We start from the raw sequence: 21585 nt of genomic DNA on the forward strand, positions 1-21585 counted from the left end.
GATTTATGCTCTCAGAAATGTTAACACGGTAGCCAAAGCTTGAGTTCCACACCAATTCAATCTTGACCTTTCTCAACACCTATAAAATAAAAATCCAAAAATCCATAATTGTACGCCTGAGTTCAGAAAAGGCAATATCTGTCTGTAAAGTATAGACAAGGCTTTTTAAAAGTCTTTTTTTTTCCTGTTATCACTGAACAAGGTATCACAGACAGCATTAAAATGCAGTTATCCATGAAGTTCATTATGAAGTCAAGGACTACTATTGATTTTATGTGGAAGGAAACTTTGGTTCTACTGCAAAGGGCAGGAGCAGAAACCTCCTTTGAAGACAGATAGCTATCCTTGATTTCCTGCAGAAATCCTGCAAAAAAGCTGCATATTACTTATTTTGCAGGTCTGGCCTGGTAACACCTCAGTTCTACTTCTCTTTGTCCTCCAAACTCAGCTAGAAAATACTTGAATTTTGGAAGCTATTTTCTTCATGCTTCTCTGTTGCTGAGGCAAAATATATTTTGACGTGAAAATGTGCCTGAAGTCACATAAGCTTCAATTCATTCTGAAGTCATCAACAGTCATTCTTGAGAGTGAAATTTTTAGAGGATATAATTCCAGATTGTAATCTCATGTCATTTGGAGTAAATTCCAGGATGCTTATGAGTGGATTTCAAGCCAAGATTATTTACCTGTATAAACATACTGGTACATTAGAAATAACCTCTTTTTTTATGAACTGCCAGTTGCTTTATCAGTTGACTGATTTATTACATTTACATATTCTCTGAGCAGCATTCAGTCAAAGTGAACAAAATTAAAATATTTAAAACATTCAAAATATTGTATTTTAAAAAAAATAAAATATTCTTTTTAAAAACTTCTCCTAAAGGAATTACCAACTCAGATTAAAGCCAAAAGTATTATTTATTCATGTTTATTATTTAAAAACAGAGCAAATGATGCCTTACATTATGAGAAGAAATTAAATCTGGCTTTGAATGAGTGTGTGTGTGTGTGTGTGTTTTCTCCCAGAGTTATGTAATTGAATGAGTTATATTACTGCCATGGTATGTGTAAAGTATCCAAGAATGCAGGATGTTTTGTGGTGCCTTTAAATTCTAAGATAACATTTTATTCAACAGCAATGCTGTTTGATATTTCATGATGTACTTTTGAAATGGCCATCCCTTCTCAGGTCCTTTGCTGGCAATGTGGTACATCTGTGTTGTTCTTGTTTGCTTATAATGACAATTGCTATTTTTCAGGACATGATGCTATTGTCACCCTTTTGAAACATTACAAAAGACCCCAGGACGAATCCCCTTGTAATGAATACTCTCTACCTGGAGGAGGTGTGGTGTTGTTAAACTATTTACTTTGTGTGGCTAAAAATAACCTAATAGATACTTTGTTCCAAAGGACGAGATAGCTGTGAGGCCAGCCAGTGTAACCAGCAGCCATGAAATCGTGCAGCAAGATTTAATAGCATGAGCTGAGATAATTGCTGACTATAGAACCTAATCAGTTTCTCAGGGGCCAGATGGAATAATAAGGTAGGAGAGAAGGATGAGATCAGCCTCTTAGCAAGAGACTATTATAATACACCTGGAGAACAAGCAGGACACTGAGAAAGGAAAGGCTAAAGAAACATGAGATTATGGCAAGGGAGAAGAGGAAAAATAGGGGTTTCACAGATGGCTGTAGGCTGAGAAGATAACAGAGGCTCATGAAATGAGAACCTAAGTGAATAACAGGATTGCCAATAGTTTATAAAGTAAGGAAATTCCAGAAAGAGCTAAGAAAATGGAAGCTATAAAAAATGTGAAAAATCAGAGTCAGGTAGCACTATGTAAGACATGGCTTCCCTCCTACAATGTCTACATAAAAAGTGAGTAGTTATAGACTTAGGGATCTATCCACTCTTTCAGTAAGCAAGGAAAGATGAGGAGGCTGTGATCTCATTATGCCCTTAGAGTAATTGTAGGTAAACTGTCAATTATATGTAACAGGGGTTACTAATTGATCTAGTAGGTCCCACCATGTCCCACTGACAAGAGATTATATATGATAGACTATTTAAAACAGATAACAAGCCTAAGTAACACTGAATCAAGTTTTAATTGAGAGAAAACAATTTTACCATTCCATATTACATGTAAGTTTAGGAGAGAGAGAATCTGTTTTGTGACTGATTTTTTCTGTTATTTTCCTTTGATGCATTTCAAAGGATATTGCATTTATGACTGCTGGCTTCAGCCTATTCTTTGAAGTTAGTTTTATAGCAACCAATGATAGATCTACCATAAACAAGAGTTATCTGATTGATTATGTGCCATCAAGTTGTTTTCGACTCCTAACAACCACATAGATAGATTTTCTCCATGACAATCTATCCCTAACCTGTTCTTTCAAGTCTCCCTATGGTGCACCCATTACCCCTGTAACTGGATCCATCCACCTTACTGCTGGTTGTCCTCTTCTTCTCTTTCATTCCACCTTTCCTAGCATTAGAGCCTTTTCCAGAGAGCTGGGTCTTCACATAATATGTCCAAAGTTTGAGCCTGGTCATTTATGCCTCAAGTGAGAACTCTGGGTTGATTTATTCAATGATCCATTGGTTTATTTTCTTGGCTGCCCATGGTATTCTCAGGAGTCTTCCCCAACACCAAAATTCAAAGGTGTCAATATTCTTCCTATCCTGCTTCTTTAAAGGCCAACTTTCGTTCCCATAGAGTGCCACAGGGAATACCATGGCTTGCACTATTCTGATCTTTGGAGGTATACTTACATCACAGTATTTGAATATCTTTTCCAAGGCCTTCATGGCTGCTCTACCAAGTGCTAATCTGCAGTGTATTTCTTGACTGCTTCTTCCTTTACTGTTGATGATGGTTGATCCTAAAAGGCAGAAGCTCTCCACCACTTTGATATCTTCATTGTCAATTCTAAGGCTGGTTGTTCTACCTGTTGTCATAGTTTGGTGTTCTTTATATTTAATTTTTGTCCCATTTTTTCACGGTGCTCTTTGACTTTTAGTACCAGGGCTTGCAGATCCTTTGCATTTTTGGATGTCAGGGTAGTGCCATCCGCATAGTGCAAGTTACTGATGTTTCTTCCTCCAATTTTAAAACCATGCTCATCTTCTTCCAATCCAGCTTCCCTTAATATATATTCAGCCTGTAAGTTGAATAAATAAGGGGGGAGTATGCAGTCTTGTTGCACTCGTTTGCCCACCTGGAGCCAGTCTCTTTCACCAGTTCTGTCCATATTGTGGCTTCCTGACCTGTATATAAGTTTCTCATGAGGACAGTGAGATGTTCTGGCATTCCCATATTTTCTGAGATTGACATGAACAGCACAATCAAAAGCTTTTCTATAATTGATGAAGCACATACTGGCTTCTTTTTTGTATTCTTTGGCTTTCTCAATTATCCAGCGTGCATCAGCAATAGTGTCCCATGTTCCTCAGCCTTTTCTAAAGCCATCTTGAACATCTGGCATCTCTTTTTCCATGTAGGGTTCTAATCGGTGTTGGATGATCCTAAGCATTATTTTGGTAGCATGTGAAATTAAGGATATTGTACGATAGTTTGCACACTCTGTTAAGTCTCCTTTTTTTGAAATTAGAATGTAAATGACCTCTTCCAATTTGGATGACCACTGTGTTATTCTCCAGAACCAGCATAGCTTGGTTAGAAACTTGACTGATTCTTTTTCTGTTACTTGCCATATTTCAGTGGGTATTCCATCAATTCCTGTAGCCTTCCAATTTGGTAATGACCGGAGTGCTGATCTAACTTAATCTTCTAGGACTAGAGGTTCTTGTAAGTAAGGAATATCTTCTATGGTATCTTGGATGTTGACATCTCTACTGTATAGGGTTTCAGTATACTCCTTCCATCTTCCTTTGATCTCCTTTGAATCAGTTACTATCTGTCCATTGGTATCCTTTAGCATACCAATTTGAGGCTGGAACCTCCTTCTGAATTCAGAGATCTTTTGAAATATTTTCCTTGTTTTTCCATGTCTGTTTCCATTTTCAGTGTCTTTAGAGATGTTGTTGTAATACTGCTTCTTGTCTCTTCTAACAGCTCTCTGAAACTCTTTGTTAAGTTCTTTTCTGAGATTTTTTATCATTCTTGGCTTTGGCTTCTCTTCTCTTCTTGGCAATTTCCACAGTTTATTCTGACATCTAGTTTGCTTTCTTCTCTTTCTTAATTTTTGGCAATCTTTTCACATTCATCCTTCCTTACTTCTTTAAGTTAATTCCATAATTCCTCTGGCGCTCTATCAATGAAGTTCAGGACTTCAAAGTGATTCCTGATGTTCTCTTTGAAGCTGGTGGGTATATGTTCAAGATCATATCATGGAAACTGACTGGTTTTCTGTTTCTTCTTCAGCTTAACTTGGAGCTTGCACATGAGTAGTTCATGGTCTGTTCTACAGTCAGCACCTGGCCATGTCTTTGGTGCTATAATTGAGTTCATCCATCTCCTTTTAGCAATAATGTAGTCAATTTGATTTCTGTATACTCCATGTGGTGAGGTCCATGTATAGAGATGTCATTTTGGTTGTTTGAAGACAGTGTTAGCTATGAAGATATCATTGGAGTGGCAGAAATTGATAAGTCAGTCTCCTGCTTCATTTTGGTTTCCTAAGCCATACAATTCAACTACCTTTTCCTCTTTCACTTTGGCATTCCAGTCTCCAATCACAAGCAGCACAAGAGTGATTAGGATTCAGATATAAATATAGATATTTTCTTTAGTTTCAAATATCTACTTTCTGAATATTTTTTATTATTTCTTTCTGACCAATTCCTTAAGCAGTCAGATTCCTTCACACAGGATATGAAGAAATTTGCTGGTGTAAGCTGTATGAGAGGCTCATAAAAATTCAGCACAAAATATCAACTAGGAAACCCTTGCCTAAAGCAAGTTAATTTATGTTTTACCAAGCAAAAATGATAAACTACTAAGAAAATGACTAATGCAGTAACAATACTGAATCCAGTCTTAATTCTGAAGTAATCAGTAGATTGTTTTAAAATTGATTGTAAGAGAGACAAGTGTAATATAGGGAAAATTAGTTAGTGAATGTCCATCACAGACTCTGCATGTGCTAGATAGGTAATACTGTCTTGTAAATAATGATTGTAAGCAGGAAGCATGGTTTATAAAATCCCACCTTAAGCGTATGAGTGATGAGACTCATCCAAGTGCTCCATAGTGGATGTACCTTGTCTGCAGATCCTTCCTTGCAGATCAATTAATGAAATAACATCCAGTAAAACTACTACTTTTCCTCTCATTTAAGAGTGACTGTAATCTTGAAATCTCTCAAACTAGGGTGAGGAGATCTTGTGCAGCACAAAGCATTCTAATCTCTCCTCTCTGTAAGCACTCAGAGTGAGGAAGCTGTTCAAGGCACATTCTATGCAAGTAATACCTTTCTCCCATTGACCCTGTCTAGTGGGTTTCCTTCCTTGGTGCAATATATCAAGTAATTGAGGGAACTAGATGGGAATGCCTTTCCTCTTCACACTACACATATTATTTCTCAGGATCATCTGTAGTTATGACTATGATTAATAAAAACGTATAGTACCATCAACTTTTTTCAGTAGCTGCTGTTTGTTGTGTAATATGGCTAAAAACAGCCTTTTGAATCTTGTTATGGATTATCTAAGTTTCCTTAAAACCCAGTCTTGGTCTTCCAATGTATAAACTGGAGTTCATTTTGTGAATCTCAAAATACTTCTATATAAGAAGTTTTCAACACGATCATAGCACTAAAAGTTTGTTTAGCAAAACACTCTAAATCCTTGGGTTGCATACATCTTTACTTGCTTATTAAATATATAAATCCATGAGTTCTAAAGCTTTAGCTGTTACAAATCTATCAAGTTTCCTCAGCTAAAATGGAACACTATAAAATTCTAGATGAAATGTAGATCCTGCCCTTGCCTGCAACTCCTTAAAGCAGCCATGCCTTTTCCTAGGATTGCGTTTAATTCAAGGGGTTGCAAACAGATGCTACATTTATACTTTTGTTCACTTCAAAGGACATTTTGTCTTCAAAACCAAACACTGCATAGCCCTAATATGTACCAGATACAATTAATGTATCCCAGCCAGATAATTCTCATATCCATCTCTGTATTTTAGTAATTTTATAGTCATTTCTCGAATCGTTCTAATAACTTACTAAATTAGTCTTTTAGATCCCTTCTAACAACTTGTTTATACAATAGTACAATATTTTATTTCATTTTATTTTAATTGCTTTATAAAATTGTCTATAATTTCAGCTGATGACCATAATAAAGATTTGATAGACTGATTTTTTGACTGACTGACATCATCATTGCTTTTCAAGGCATGAGTAAACAATTATTGTAGGATTTAATTTGTTAGTTTAAAAATTATTTAAAATACTATGCCTTTTTTGTAAAGACTTATAAGCTTCACTTTCTTTTTTTATTTCAGATGGATCATATGTGTCAGTTCCTTCTCCTCTAGGGAAGATTAAAAGTATGACTAAAGGTATTTTGATTACTAAGGATTTTCTTTTTAATATCTCACTACAAATACATTTATTAGAGGCAGGGCAAATTTTTGAGAAACTGGCTTTATTAAACTTTATAGGGTTTTTTTTTTCTAATTCTGAAGTTTTATTAAGGCTGAAGTGGGTTAGATTTGTCTTCTCAACATATCCACAGGCACATTTAAATCAGTGAGAGAACTGTTGAGCCTTATTATCTTGGATGGGATACTGTCTAGACAATCTGTTCAAGTGAGGCTTGTCAGCTTTTTGATTCAAATCTTCCATGTATTTGAGAGCTTGCAAGAAATTTAACAGGCAGAGCCTTGGCTGCATCTTCACTCTAAGGGGAAAAAATATACCTGCCATTTTTCTCTGCAATTTTTCCCCTGTAAGAAAGCTATTAAGATACAAAAATGCTATCAGAAATAAGCCAGGAAACCTAAGCACTGTAAGCTCAGCAATATTGAAAATTGGTAACACCAGAGATGAGGCCAAAATGGAAAATGTATTTTATTTCAAACCTGAAATAAAACATTGTAACCCAAAAGTTCTGTTGAATTTGAGCTGGCCATGGTTTCATGGGAAAAACTCAGACAGATTTGAGTGTTGTCTGTTGTGTTGAAACAAAACTCAAAACAATTTCAAGAAACAGTGAAGACCCAAAACAGTGAAGACCCAAAACTCTCTTGGAATGCAAAAATCTGGGTGCTTACTAGATAGCAGCAAAGAGATACCAAAAGCCCTGACTCTTTGTCACCACCATACAGATGTTTGTGGCTCAGATAGGGTAGATAGCCTAGTCTGTGTTGAATTCAGAGTAGCACAATAATATGCCTTAAGTGTGGGTATGAATTGAACTGAAAATGTCATCCTCCTCCCACTCCCACCCCATTGCAAAGGCACCTCATGCCTGGGTTTTCTGCTCTTTTCTGCTCTTCTGTGATCTCAGCCATCATAAGCTTTTCACAGTGGATGGTCTCCAGCAAATTGTTCCATTCTAGTAGCATACCCAGCTCCATTTAGCTGCAGTGTTTGGCACACCTCCTCCCCTCTAATCGGTGGTTGCCACCTTGTGCAGCCAGTCATCCTGGGTTGCTGAGCTGCAATGTTCTCTGCTGGTCAGCAGATACTTTAAAAAAAAAAACATACAGTATATTCTTGAGGTTGTTCCAACAATGGCCCATTAATGGAACCACCCATTAACTTCAGAACAGTTGGGAGCTGCCCAGAGTTTGATATAAGATGGGTGGCTATATAAATGTCATAAATAAATAAATCTGTCCTCACCCCTAAACCCTAATGCTCCATTCAACCCTTACACCTCCCTTTGGGCACCCTTTCTGTTTCTGCCCAGGTTGAGTGAAGCAATGTCCCCTTCCTTTCCGACCCCATCCCCAGAGTGCTACAAAGCTTCCCTTCTTTTCCCTTCCTTATAATTAATGTGTATGTGCATGTGCATGTGCATGTGCAGGTGTATATATGTTGCAATGGAGAAACATTGCTACATTATTTTTATGAAGTTGAATTATTAGTAGGAATAAAATAACAACCTGTTCCCTATTGCTTTGATTATTGTAGCATCATAGCAACAATGGGGAAAAAAGAAAAAACAAAAGTGTCTGTGTTAGTATTAAAAGTGACAATGTGGGAAGGAAGAACGAAGGCATCCATGTTTGTAAATATCTGGGAAAGGAGAGGCAAAGTAAGGGGAATAGTGAGAAGGAACAGCCTCTAAAGGGAAAAGGCAAGCATTGGTACACCAGTCTGCACAGGAGTCGGTCAGTGAGACTTGCCCTCCTTGCATGGATGGGAAGGCAAGAAGCAGAGGAATGACCAACCAGGTCTTGGATTTTGTTGCCAACCCACTCAATCCAGGCTGAGATTTCTGAAGTTGGCTTAAGAAATAGATGGGAGTAGCATGACAGATGAGAAGCTTAGGAGGCAGTGCAGAATTGCCAAAAGTCCTTCATTTAGTTTTAATGTTGGAACTGAAGCTAATTTTCAGAAATTGTTTCAATTAACACCAATGCATTGTATACAGCGGTTAGGATTACAGCATTCTAAACACAATGGACAATTTCTGGTGTGCAGCTGAAGCAGTCAATTTGCTCTCTTTCTTGCTTCAGCTTGTTACCAAGACAATATAACGTGCATAAACAACAATAGTCACTTTTCTGGCTAGAATCAGTCCAAGGCTCGGGATTGGTATACACAAAATCGTTGCTCTAGACAGCCTTTTATGAAAATTAGCTCTGCACAGATGGAAGGGCAAGAAGCAGGGGAACAATCAGGTCTTTCAGTGGGCATAATCCAGACTGAGCACTAGCCTAGTCCTGCTGCTAACCTAATGCAATCCAGGCTGGAATTCTGAAGCTGGTTTAAGAAACAACTGGGAGCAGTGTGGGAGAGAAACAGCTTAGGCTGCAGTGTAGAATTGCCCTCAGAACAGTTGACTAGTGTCCCCTCTTTGGAACATTCTCTTTCTGGAGGTTTGGTGGCACCCTACCCTATTGGCATTCTGTAAAGTGGCCAGAGGAGTGTTGTTTTAATGGGCATTTGGCCCTTAGAGTAGTTATAATAATGGGATGGTTATGGAATACTTCTGCTGGGGTGGTGGTAACAATGTATATGTCATATTTTCATTTTCTTTGTGACCTTCCAGTATCCCACCCCAAGTCCTTGTTGATTGGGACAGGGAATAAATATTGTTAAATAGATAAGCAAACTGGAGTGAAAGGCTAAGAGAGAAGCAGAAAAAGAAAGGGCTCTGTTAAACGCATGCACATGGGTATCTAGCATGGGTAGCAGTGCTAACACACAGACAAAAACTAATTGGAAGAATTGATTTCTTCAAATAAGCAAACAGGGCTTATTGAGGGGGCAATGGATTTTTAGGATATGAGAATGCTCTTTTACATTCAGTAGGAGGCTTGGAAAAGCAAGGAAGTGAAGGGATGGAGGAAACTTCTCTCATTCTCTTTCTGTCTAACTAAAACTACCACCCACTCTACTACATTAAATCAAAATTGAAATTTAAACAGAACGGACCACCTATGAGGGTTAGGAATGGAGCACAATGCGCTGGGGCAGTTGTCCTTTCTCTGCAGGCAGTTACAGCCAGTGTTGGTGGGGGAGAGATTTAGCCCAAACCTCTGATGTGTGGGGTACCACAGGGATTGATCGTCTCCCCTCCCCCATTTAACATATACATGAGAATACTGGGTAAGATCATCTTTTGGTTTAGGGTCAGGCATCAACAGTATGCTGATGATACTCAGCTATATAACTTGACCCAAGCCAACCAACTGATCTTGCAAGCTGGTTGTGCCGATTCCTGTATCCAGAGGGCCTCCAGGCTGTCACTCATTTCCTAGTCACCCTGTATATGGACTATTGCAATATGCCCATGTAACACCTTTGGTTTATGAGTTAGCTTCCAGGTGCAATGCAAGGTGCTGTTTACCACTACCTATAAAACCCTTCATGGCATACGGCCTGCTTATCTGAGGCACTGTCTATCTTCAGTAGTTTCTGCCCTTTCTGTTTGGTCAGAAAGAGTTGGCATGCTCTGGTCATATCAAATAAACAATGCCTTCTTTTTTATATAACACTTTATTAAGTTTCAACAAGAGATAAAATATAAAGAAACAGAAAAAAAGAATTAAGAAGAAAAGATCAGAAAAAGAGCAAAATTAAGAGTGCATAAAAGAATAGAATAGAATAGAATAGAATAGAATAGAATAGAATAGAATAGAATAGAATAGAATAGAATAGAATAGAATAGAATAGAATAGAATAGCTTTCTTTCTTTGATACAAATATAAAATACAGAATGGTTCTCCCACTGTGACATGTGTTCTTTAAATTCCTGCTGACTCACTCCAAAACTCCACCCAGATCCCACTTCCAGGCTGGACCAATAACACTAGGGTTATGACTAGCCCCTTCTGCTGTACCAGTCCAGACAAGAGAATTCAGAAGATAACACCCCAGTTATAAAAGGCAAGAAAACAAAGATTACATAGCCATCAGAACAAAGTACTCAAAATACTTTATATTTTGCAATCATATTTTGGTTCAAACACAAAACAAAATAAACATCCCAAACACATGTGTTTTGTTCGGTATATGAGCCACTTGAAACAGCTATATTCAAACCATTTTGCACACCCCTATATAAGACCTTCTGTGCCTAATTCTGTCCTGGCCTAATTTCAGTAAGAGAGAGGAAAATACAGATGAGGCAATTGATAATGTGGAGTGAGATGGAACATATAAAGATGTCAAAGCAAGTGATAAAGTCTACTTAATGATAGACTATGCTTAGTATGCAATATTTAAAAGTACTGTGTATTAAACTTGTGCAATGATCAGGGTTTAACGTATCTCCTCAAGAGCCACTTCACATACAACATTTCCACTAGTTCCAAGTCAGTTGTGAAGCTTCATGCTCACATGCCATTATCAGTGTTGGACAGAAGAGGCAATCAACTTAAGTTTCTCCTGCTGAGCTAAAGGAATCAGTGTAGAAACAGATCTAGAGCAGAACCTTTGAAATGAACAGAGACAGTTTTCCGATGGCAGGAATTCCTGCCTTCTCCCAACCCCTGGCTTCTCATGCTTCCTTCCTATACTGCTGTTCACATGCCTTGGTGCCACACCACCATCTCTCTGCCCTCTTTAAAATGAGTGGAGGGATGGTTTTATTTTTGTTGTATTGGTGCAATAGCATAGTGGAGACTATGAGCATGAAGCAGGCATGTGGCTCAAGCTGTTGATTTTTGTGTTTCTGCATTGTCAGTTGGAGGAAGCATTTGTCAGCTGAGCCATGGGACTCAGAATTTCCCCATCAAGAACTATTGTTGTGGTGGGGATAATCTCAGGTCTCTTTGTAGGGACAATGGGGGGGGGGGGGGGAGGCAGGCTGTGTGGAAGTACCTTAAAAAAGATGTCAGTGATTTGGATAGTTGGTGGTTTGGTTTAAATTCAGTAAGCACTATAATGCTGAAAAGTTCTGCGTAGAGCATAAATTATTCATTGACAATATTTCAATATTTCTTATGTCACTGAGACATCATTCTTACTGAGATTTGATTTTTTTATGTATTACAAAATTAGTGATGATAGAAACATAAGTGTGAGTTTTATTTGATTTAAAATGCCTTAATTTTAAGAGAGTCTGTAAAATTATGTGATTGCCTTAAAATTATGTAAGGTAAAGGTAAAGGTTTCCCTTGACATTAAGTCCAGCCGTGTCCAACTCTAGGGGGCGGTGCTCATCTCCGTTTCAAAGCCGAAGAGCCGGCGTTTGTCCGTAGACACTTCCGTGGTCATGTGGCCAGCATGACTACACGGAACGCCGTTACCTGCCCGCCGAAGCGGTGCCTATTAATCTACTCACATTTGCATGTTTTCGAACTGCTAGGTTGGCAGGAGCTGGGACTAGCAATGGAAGCTCACCCTGTTATGCGGATTCGAACCGCCGACCTTCCGATCTGCAAGCTCAGCAGCTCAGCAGTTTAACCTGCAGCACCACCACATCCCTTAAAATTATGTACTTGAGGCTAAAACAAGTTGATTGTTCTCTTGATGCATGTCCTTTATTACTTTTCTTCCAAAATAAAAGCTCTGGGTGTCTTAAGAGTTTGATCCTACCCATGTAATCAGAAGACATATTCAAATGTTTCTTGAAGAATTTTTTTTTTTATAAACCTCCTGTGGCAGAGCATGTGGATCAATAAGGTAGACTGCAAATTCAGTTGTGTATCAAATCTAATTCCTGGAGTCACTGAACAGTAGATCACAGTGGCAATAGAAACAGCTTTGTAAGCTTCTGTTAGCAAGAGAGGGAACTAATTCCTTGTATAAAGGATTTCTGCAGCCATTACATGATACAGATAGAATATGCATATGAACAGAAACACTGTTCTTTTAGTGATAGGCTTCTAAACCCAAAAAGTTCTAAGACAGAAAGGACAGGACAGGACAGAACAGGACAGATATATAAGATTTTTTTATCCCACCTTTTTTATTTTTATAAATAACTCAAGGCAGGGAATCTACCTAATACTCCTTCCTCCTCCTATTTCCCCCAAAACAATAACCCTGTAAGGTGAGTTGGCCTGAGAAAGAGTGACTGGCCCAGCCAGCTTCATGCCTAAGATAGGACTAGAACTCACAGTCTCCTGGTTTCTAGCCTGGTGCCTTAACCACTAGACCAAACTGTTTATTATGTGTATTCATTGTAAGGTACTGAAACAAAGAGGAGCAGAGGTACTAGCCAACCAGTATATCATTAAAAAAAAGCTGTGCAATATATTTATTTGTTTTATAGTATGAAAATTTATTTTATACTATGCAATTTATTTATATGCTGCTAAATTCAGTGCTTTTAGTACACAATTTTCCTTTGCAGAAAAGGCAGATGTTCTCCTACTCCGTGCTGGTTTGCCATCCCATTTTCACCTCCAGCTTTCAGAAATAGAGTTCCATGAAATTATTGGCTCAGGTAAAAGAAAGTGGAAAATATGTTCATTTTAGCATACACACACATTGACATACACTTACCAGTGTGTTTTTAATTTGTTGCAGGATCATTTGGAAAAGTGTACAAGGGAAGGTGCAGAAATAAAATAGTTGCAATCAAACGGTAAACATTAATAGTATTTTCTATTAAATTATTTTATTAATTAATAATGATTTTGAAGTTGCATTCTTAAAGCTACTTGTTATATATATATTCTTTTTTTTTCTTTATCAGTTACCGAGCCAATACCTATTGCTCTAAATCAGATGTCGATATGTTTTGCCGTGAAGTTTCCATTCTGTGCCGACTCAATCATCCATGTGTTATCCAATTTGTTGGTGCTTGCTTGGATGATCCAAGTCAGTTCGCCATAGTCACTCAATATATATCTGGAGGATCCCTCTTTTCACTGTTGCATGAACAAAAAAGGTAAATTGACCTACATCAAGTAAGCAGCTACTCCCAGTCATGTTAAAGCAGAGTGGATTGGCCATAGGTCAGCACTCAAGGACTGCTTCATGCATGGGTGCCATGTACTTCTCCAAAGGCCCACAATGACCCCAGCTATAGTTGGCTGGAAGAGAGAAGATGACCAAAGTAGACCAAGCTTCTTAGTGACCCAGTGTAAAAGGAAAGATGAAGGAAGGAGCGGAGGCAATGGAGGAAGGACTCTGGAAGGAGAAAAGAAAGGAGATAAGTGACACTGGGATGAAAGAAAGTGAGAGACAAATAAAATGTACAAAGCAAAAATATAGGCAGAACTAGCAGTGAGAAAGCAGAGTAAGTCAAGGGAATTATGAGGTTGCATGTTACAGCAGAGAGATTCAAACCAGACAGGGAGAAGTACCCGGAAGGCAGGGACATTGTCAGGCAGGGTTCAGGAAGCTACAGAGCAGCAAAATTTCAGCTTCAATCCTGAGCTGTGCTTTTCAAGTCCCCAGTAAATGACTGCCCCTACGTAAGAGTTCCTGGTGATCATGTCTTTCCTTTAACCCCAATAACATTTAGAGAGGCTGAAGTATAGATCTTACTTATATTTTCTTCCATGACATACCAAGGCGCACAGAAGCAGTTGCCTGTTACTGAAGATCCAGTGAAGTAATAGGAGATTTAATAAAACATAGTGATCCTTCACCTGATACAGGGGTTTTCTTTTTCTTTTAGTCTTGGATTATTAACGCATCTCTCCATGGGGAGGCTGTGACAGTTACCTTTGGAAAAAAAATTATTGAACTTTTCTCAACTATATTGATACAGATTTCTCAATGGAGATAAGCAGTTGGATAAATAGTCCACATCTACATTTCATTCTGACAGCTGCTGTTTCAGCTGCTTAAGTCAACTCTCTTTATATAGACATGGTTATAAATATAAGATACAGACACAGGCATCCTTTCCTTATCACAATGAAACCAATACAATGTCTGCTGTACATGCTGAAATGTCACTTAATGCAATTACCACTATTATTACCCATAGGCCACATTCTCCGTTGGTGTGCCTGATTGAATTGATTTACTCATGATGATTCTAAGGATCATACTGGAGATTTTAAAAAAATCCAAAAAGGAAAACACTAAATAAGCAAATGAACAAATAAGCAAACATCTCCCTTCCTGATTTGATCAGTCTCTCCATTCCAAAGTTTAAGTAGAGTTGGTTCAACATCTGCATTTTTAAAATATGACTGAAAGCAGTCAGCTAAAATTATTTATGATTGTTATGTAGGAAATAGTAGCTGAATCATAAAGAATCTTAAGCAAACATGTTTTTACATTTGGCTGTCTATTCTCTCTATATTGATTACCAGAAATATTTGCTGTCTGATTTTGCTCTCTGTCTAAGAGACATTGTGATTTGCATTACACAGATAAGTACAGGAAAGGATTATGCATAACGATTGGGTTAAGGCTTCCTCTATGAAAATAACAAATCTATCCCTTTTATGCCTGCCTCAGGGGAGCTTCCATTTACCATGAGATTAGTAAGGCATGAGCATAAAGATAAATCCGAGGAACAACAACATGCACTGATGTTGGGGGGCAAAGAGGGCAAATAATGAAATCATGATATTTCACAAATAATGCTACTTACATACTTGCATCTGACTTTGGACATGACTGGCACAAATTACATAATTGCATCCTTTACATAATGCATTTGTCATCATTTTGACATCCTAGTAGCCTGTAATGGATGCCCATGCTCATCATGAGGCATGTTCTACCTGGTCTTTTCCCTTGCTCTCTTTTCTAAGATCATTGGACTATAAAAGACTATCATTTGAAGACACTGGAAGAGGAGATAGACAACAGTAGGTAAATTAGTAACTTATCTAAGTTTTAATTAAAAATAAATCTATTTCAAATTTGAGATAATTTATTTTAAATTGCTCTGAGAGACAAATTGATTTGCTTATGACAAATACTAGTTGTCAGTCTAGTTACTAATCAGGAAGTCTGATAAATTCATTTCACCTGTCTCTAATTTGACGAATGCAAATCTTTTTCTTTTCATTGCAGGAACCTTGACTTGCAGTCAAAATTAATCATTGCAGTAGATGTTGCTAAAGGTATGGAGTATCTTCACAATCTTACCCAGCCAATTATACATCGTGACTTAAACAGGTACATTGCTCTTTATGACACTCAAATCAGTTACCATAATTCTGAAATGCATGTATGTATGATGACTGTATCTTTAACAGTCAAATGCTGAAATATAAATTTTCATCTGAAGATTAAAGTACTTTCATAATTGAACCTTTATTGTTTTAATGAAGTGACTAGTACTGTGTTCAGACAAAAGACAGTTTGATAACAGTGGCTTGAACAGATTTAAGGAGTACCTGAAAATGCACATTCAGGTGAAGTAAAAAAAAAAAAAAAGGGAGTTGTGGATACCAACCCTGCATATTCCAACTTTTCCATAAAAAGAAATAAAAACCACAGCTCTGGCATCATTTTGTTAAATATGTCAGTTCTAAGAATGCCTACTTAAAATTCCAAAATGAGGAACTAAACATTATTTATATGTACTCCATAGTCCTATGGTCCCTTGGACAACATCTATAGGATTGATTATTTCCATTCCCTCTGATATTAAACTTTGGCTTAATATCCTTGGAGAAAATCCAACATGGAACCATCTTTCTCTGCCACAGTTTATGACTATCTCATCAAAGATTGAAAGGAATGTGGCAACTTGAGTAGCACTGAGGAGACTGAAAGACCAAGAAAGCTGGTCTAGATGTATTCTCTCCCATTCCACCCAATAGAAACTCTTTAAAAATGGAAAAGGGTGAAAATATACTTATGTATCTCTCCTCAGTTCTGTCCTGCTGGCCTTCAGAGCATTTGGCCAGAGTAATAGAATTGTTCTGCCTGACTGTCTTTTGTTTCATAGTCAGGATTCCTTTACTGAAAGGAAGTTCCAACAGTATAGGAGAAACTGCCAGGGAGAATGTTATATAAATAGTCTGTTGCCATTCTCACTGCATGTCTCTTAGTACATGTGACTAGAAAGAGAAGGCAGGTCAAACAGGAGAAAGCCAACAACTGTAGTTATTGCATGGAAGAAAGTGCAAAGGTTGAAGAAAAAACAATTAAATCTGTTTATCTCTCATTGAGAGATAACTCACTCATCACTGGGGGATAGTTGATCCATTTAAATTTCTTGAAGCAGACCAAGTCTGTCCTTAGCTTTTTATGGAGAAGTCTTATGCTTGTTGTTTAGTAGTTTTATAAATATTTTAGATGTTTCTTATCCTGTTGTGTTGGCAGGCTCTGCCAATTATATAGGGGGAGATGAAGTTGCCCACTGACTTGGAAGTAATCTTCCCTAGCTCATTTCTTAAAACCTCCTGCAATTTTTGAGTTTCATTGTAATAATTAATTCCTAATTTGAAAGACATCAACTGTCTCTCATGCCTGAGATAATTTTGGAAGTAATTAATTCATCCATCCTGATTTATTAACTCAGTGGGAGTGCAGGTGGTTATTATTAGAACAGCCCCCCAACCTGCTTTGTATTTCAGACATTTATTGAATCTGATATGTAAGAAAATGAAAATGTACCATTTGCAAAGAAACAAAGGTTTTGATTCTTATGTTCTCCTAACACTTTTAAAAAAACATTTATTTATTTATGCAATCAAAAGTAAGTCCAAGCCAATAGTTTTCACTTTCAAAAATATAGTTTTCCAAAATTAAATACTTTCCCCCCCTTCAGGCTACCTCCTCTTGAATCAACTAAAGTCAAACAAACATAAAGGAATAAAATGCTTTCCACAATCAAGGACTTACTCATACTTGCAGAAGAAAGTTGATAAAACTAACAGCTCCCAGCAGTATTTGATGTACTTCTCCTGAGAAGAGACCTCCCTTGATGGGATGGGATGGGATGGGATGGGATGGGATGGGATGGGATGGGATGGGAGAAACTGAAGATGGTGAGGAATCTGGTTTATAGTCTAATTCATTCAGAAAGATGCCCAAATCCTCAGGTTAGGCTTTTCTGAGCAAAGGACAGAAATTCACTTTTGTAACCCTCTTATCCTCACATCATTCTTAGCTAAATAAATCAGTTGTTGCCTGTATTTTACATTATATACAAATATATACCACTATATTGTGCACAAGGTTTCAAGAACTACCACCTTTGCTGTGACGTTAGAATAATTATTTTGTGTACATTTTTGTCTCATGTCTGGAGATGAAAGCGGAAGCTCCATAGAAAGCTCATGGTGCTTTAGATTATGTCTGTGTACATAATCTGTATGTTGATATTTGATATTAAATTCAAACTTATATCAGCTTGCCATGTGGACATGAGTAAGCATATTGCTCATAACAAACTCACTGGTTGAGATAAATAATAAACAAAATGGAATTATAGGACTTCTTTCCTTCCAACAGCCTGTCATCTTTGTCTATTAATCTGTAGCAAAGTCAAGGCTTTGCAATACATTTAGCTGCACGGAAAGATTCCAGGACTAGTAGCTCCTTTGTCAGGGAATGAAATGGGATTTATCTTTCAAAGCGTTGTGAAGAAACAGAAATGTCTTGCATTTCTAGTCTGCGTGGTAATGGCAGTGGCTGACAATAGCTGTTCAGGTTCCTGTATCCACAGAGTATTAAGAAGAATGGTATAGTATATTTCATTACACTTTTAGATCAATATGAGACTTCCATTCTGTTTTTAGCTTAAATCTGTTATATGTAGGCCAGCATTTCTGGCAAGATAGGAGAACAAAACTGGAAAGCCAACTCTCTATGGATGATAAAAATAATCATCCTGTCTGTATAGTTGCATAGTGGTCTGTATAGTTGCAGTGCTGTTCATGGTATATACTGAAATGCAGGATTATTAACATTCTTACTTACATGTTTCTAATGGCTCAAAGGTTAGGAACAAATTGCAAAATGCGGGAGGTTTACTTGGCACACAATTGCTTTATTTTGCCATTATGCCTGAATATAATAAATTCCTACTACAGTAGTATAAGATACGTAGAGATGTGTTCCAGACCAGTCCAGTTCAGTATGTCTCTGTCTTCTCTGCATTAAATCAAGTGGTCCATCATAAGTTTCTATTGATGTTCATGTGAACACTGAAATAATGCTGTTAAATATTAGCTATCTCATAATATAGGCAAGTAGAAGCTTCCTGCAGATCTTCCTAGTAATATGATAAGTGTCAACATATTGCAGGTATGCTAATGAGCACAGTAACTATGGTTCTCCTACTCCTGTTAGTGTGCTATATAGTATTATTGAGTCATAATTCATACTAGCTTATTCAGATGCACCAAGAGAACAATTTAAATCTAGGCTGGCTTGCTTGCTTGCTTGCTTGCTTGCTTGCTTGATTATTTATTTATTTATTTATTTATTTATTTATTTATTTATTTATTTAAGAAAATTTATTTAGCCGCTATCTTGCATATGAAGTCTAGGAGGCTAACAGTTGTTTATTAAAAATAAATTAATAAAACCTTTACAAATCAAGCCAAAAACCAGAATTAAAATAATCATAAAGCTACACAAACTGTACCTGTTTGGGCTCATTTAATGTCCTGGCCCAGGACCTTGGAGAAAAGCCAAGTCTCTGCAAGGCCAGGAAGGTCAGGATCTCCAGGCTGTTCCATAGGATAACCACCATGGCAAAGAAGGCATGACTCTACTGTTCTACAAGATAACTTGGCTTAATAGAGGGGACCTCGAGCACACCCACCATATCAGGTTTGGTGGGACAGGGAGAAACCTTGGAGATAGGTGGTCCCCCAAGTAACCTGGCACTGTGCCATGCAGGGTTTTGAAGGTGATAACCAGCACCTTGAATTGTATCCAGAAGCATACTGGAAGCAAATGCCATTTGTACAACAGCAGTGTAACCCAGATAAGCCTGGCAAGCCTAAAACTGTGCATGCTGTTGCATTCTGAACAAGTTGAAGCTTCCAAGTTTTTTTGTTTTTTTTTTGAGGACAGGCCTGTATAGAGCATAATGCAGTAATCCAACTGGGGAGTGACAAAGACAGGAGTGACAGTGATCATGGCCTCCCAATCTAGGAACAGGCACATAAGATGGGATTTGTACAAAAGCCCCACTATCCACAGCTGCCACCTGCTTTTTGAGGACTCCCAAATTGTGCAGCACCTCTATCTGGGTGTCAAGGGAACTGGCGAAGAAAATCACGCTGAGTCGTAGTTGCAACTCTAGTTACTTTATTGGTCACGCCATATAGAATCTTACCAAACTAAAGGTTCCTTAACTGAGCTAAAGGGAAAAATCCCTTGGGAATCCAGGGCGGTGCTAGTCTAGTCTAACTTTCTTCCTCGGCCACCCACAGTCTCCAAGCTGTGAGAACACGTATCAGCCTGGAATATGCTCTTTCCTCCATCAGCCCCAAGCTCCATCACATCGGGGGACTATTCTCCATTGAGAGTTAGAGATTAAAAATCTCTGGATCTAGAGTGCCCAAAAACCCAAAGCCACTCAGTCTTGCTAGGATCGAGTCACAGCTTGTTTATCCCCATCCAGACCCTCACAGCCTCCGGGCACTGGGTAAGCCCCTTGATAGCATCCCTTGTCCAGCCAAGGGTGGATATGTATAATTAAATACCATCAGCATACTGATGATATTTCATCCTGTGCTGAGAGATTATCTCACCTGATGGTTTCATGTTAAATATTCTTATATATTATGAAATACTCATGTTAAATAGGAGTGGTATAGAGTCAAGCCCTGAGGTACCCTACATAGAAGCGGCCTAGAGCTAGACCTCTTCCCCATACCAACACTGAGTGAAACCAGCCCCAGAGAAAGGAGGAGCACCACAACAAAACAGCATGCTCCACAATTATCTGATGTGTTAGTGTGTGTGTGTGTGTGTGTGTGTGTGTGTGTAAATATTTGCATATATAAATGCATATAAATATGGCTATAGGGTTTAGAGGAATACTCTAATAAATATGGCTATAATATTTAGAGGAATACTAATGGCAGCATTCTGAAAAATCTGAACCTCAACTTCAAATATAACTAATGGCTGGGACAGTAGAGGAGGATCAATGTCAGGAGACCCAAATCTGCATTCTCAAGTACAGCCTTTTGTAACTAATTATAGTTCATTAATCAAATGAGGTGGAAAACCTGTCATTAAGCTTTTGAATAACCATTTCTGAACAATTCATAACTAGAATTCCTGCACCTGACAGTAAAAATGGGAACTGTGTTAAGTATTTATTATAATATAAAAAGTACAGCGGATGCTGCCTGTGTTAAGTCCTTACATTGTTATATTTTATGTGATTACTGTTCTTGCATATTTGCTGTTAAAATATTCCATCTTAAAGACATTCTACAGAAAATTACAAAATGCAACACCAGCCTGATGCTCCAAGCTCCTTTTCTTTTGACTGGAAGGAATTAAATAAACAGTAAATCTAAATTTTCCATGCCACATATATATGAATTTTGAAAAGTTATATTGGAAGGAAACATTTGTGTGTGAAGAGTAAGAATATGTTGCATTCTTCCTCATTCTGATGATGGATGTTATGGAAATTTTATATTCCTCTATTTTTTCACACCTTCTTCTAATTTTCCCTTCTTTTATTCATGGCCATCTTGGGTTTTAGAAATGGATAAGACTACTTCCACATTTTCTTCCTTCTTGTTCTCCATACTTGAATTTTCTTCCCTGCTTTCCCATTGTTATTCCAATGCACGCTCAGTATTACTAGATCTTTCCCTCACCACAGACAAGAGGCTGCATTTCTCGGCACTCAACTAAGATTGGCCTTTACTTAATCATAAGTATATATTTGTTTAAAATTCTTCCTGTTTACATTCCTCAAGACTTTTGTTATGTCTCTATATCTCAATAAACCCTGGGCATCATTGTATCTTACCCTGTCCATTGTATTGAGCCCTGTCCTTTACTGCTCTTAATAGCTTAATCTCATGCCTACTAAAACATCAGGATATTCCCTCTGTTGTTATTTCTCTTATT

The 21585-nt window shown here is 37.7% G+C and overlaps 1 protein-coding gene across 1 annotated transcript in view; it reads left to right on the top strand.

The window, feature by feature from the left end:
• TNNI3K (TNNI3 interacting kinase) overlaps positions 1 to 21585 on the top strand; it is a 215711-nt gene that overhangs the window by 71373 nt on the left and 122753 nt on the right. The window contains exons 12-17 of the mRNA XM_063298129.1: positions 1263 to 1349; positions 6486 to 6542; positions 12959 to 13051; positions 13135 to 13192; positions 13304 to 13498; positions 15592 to 15696. Of these exons, the coding sequence (XP_063154199.1) occupies positions 1263 to 1349; positions 6486 to 6542; positions 12959 to 13051; positions 13135 to 13192; positions 13304 to 13498; positions 15592 to 15696 (595 nt within the window). The remainder of the gene's footprint in view (positions 1 to 1262; positions 1350 to 6485; positions 6543 to 12958; positions 13052 to 13134; positions 13193 to 13303; positions 13499 to 15591; positions 15697 to 21585) is intronic.

This window comes from Candoia aspera, chromosome 3, assembly GCF_035149785.1.
Source record: "Candoia aspera isolate rCanAsp1 chromosome 3, rCanAsp1.hap2, whole genome shotgun sequence".
Lineage (NCBI taxonomy): Eukaryota > Metazoa > Chordata > Lepidosauria > Squamata > Boidae > Candoia > Candoia aspera.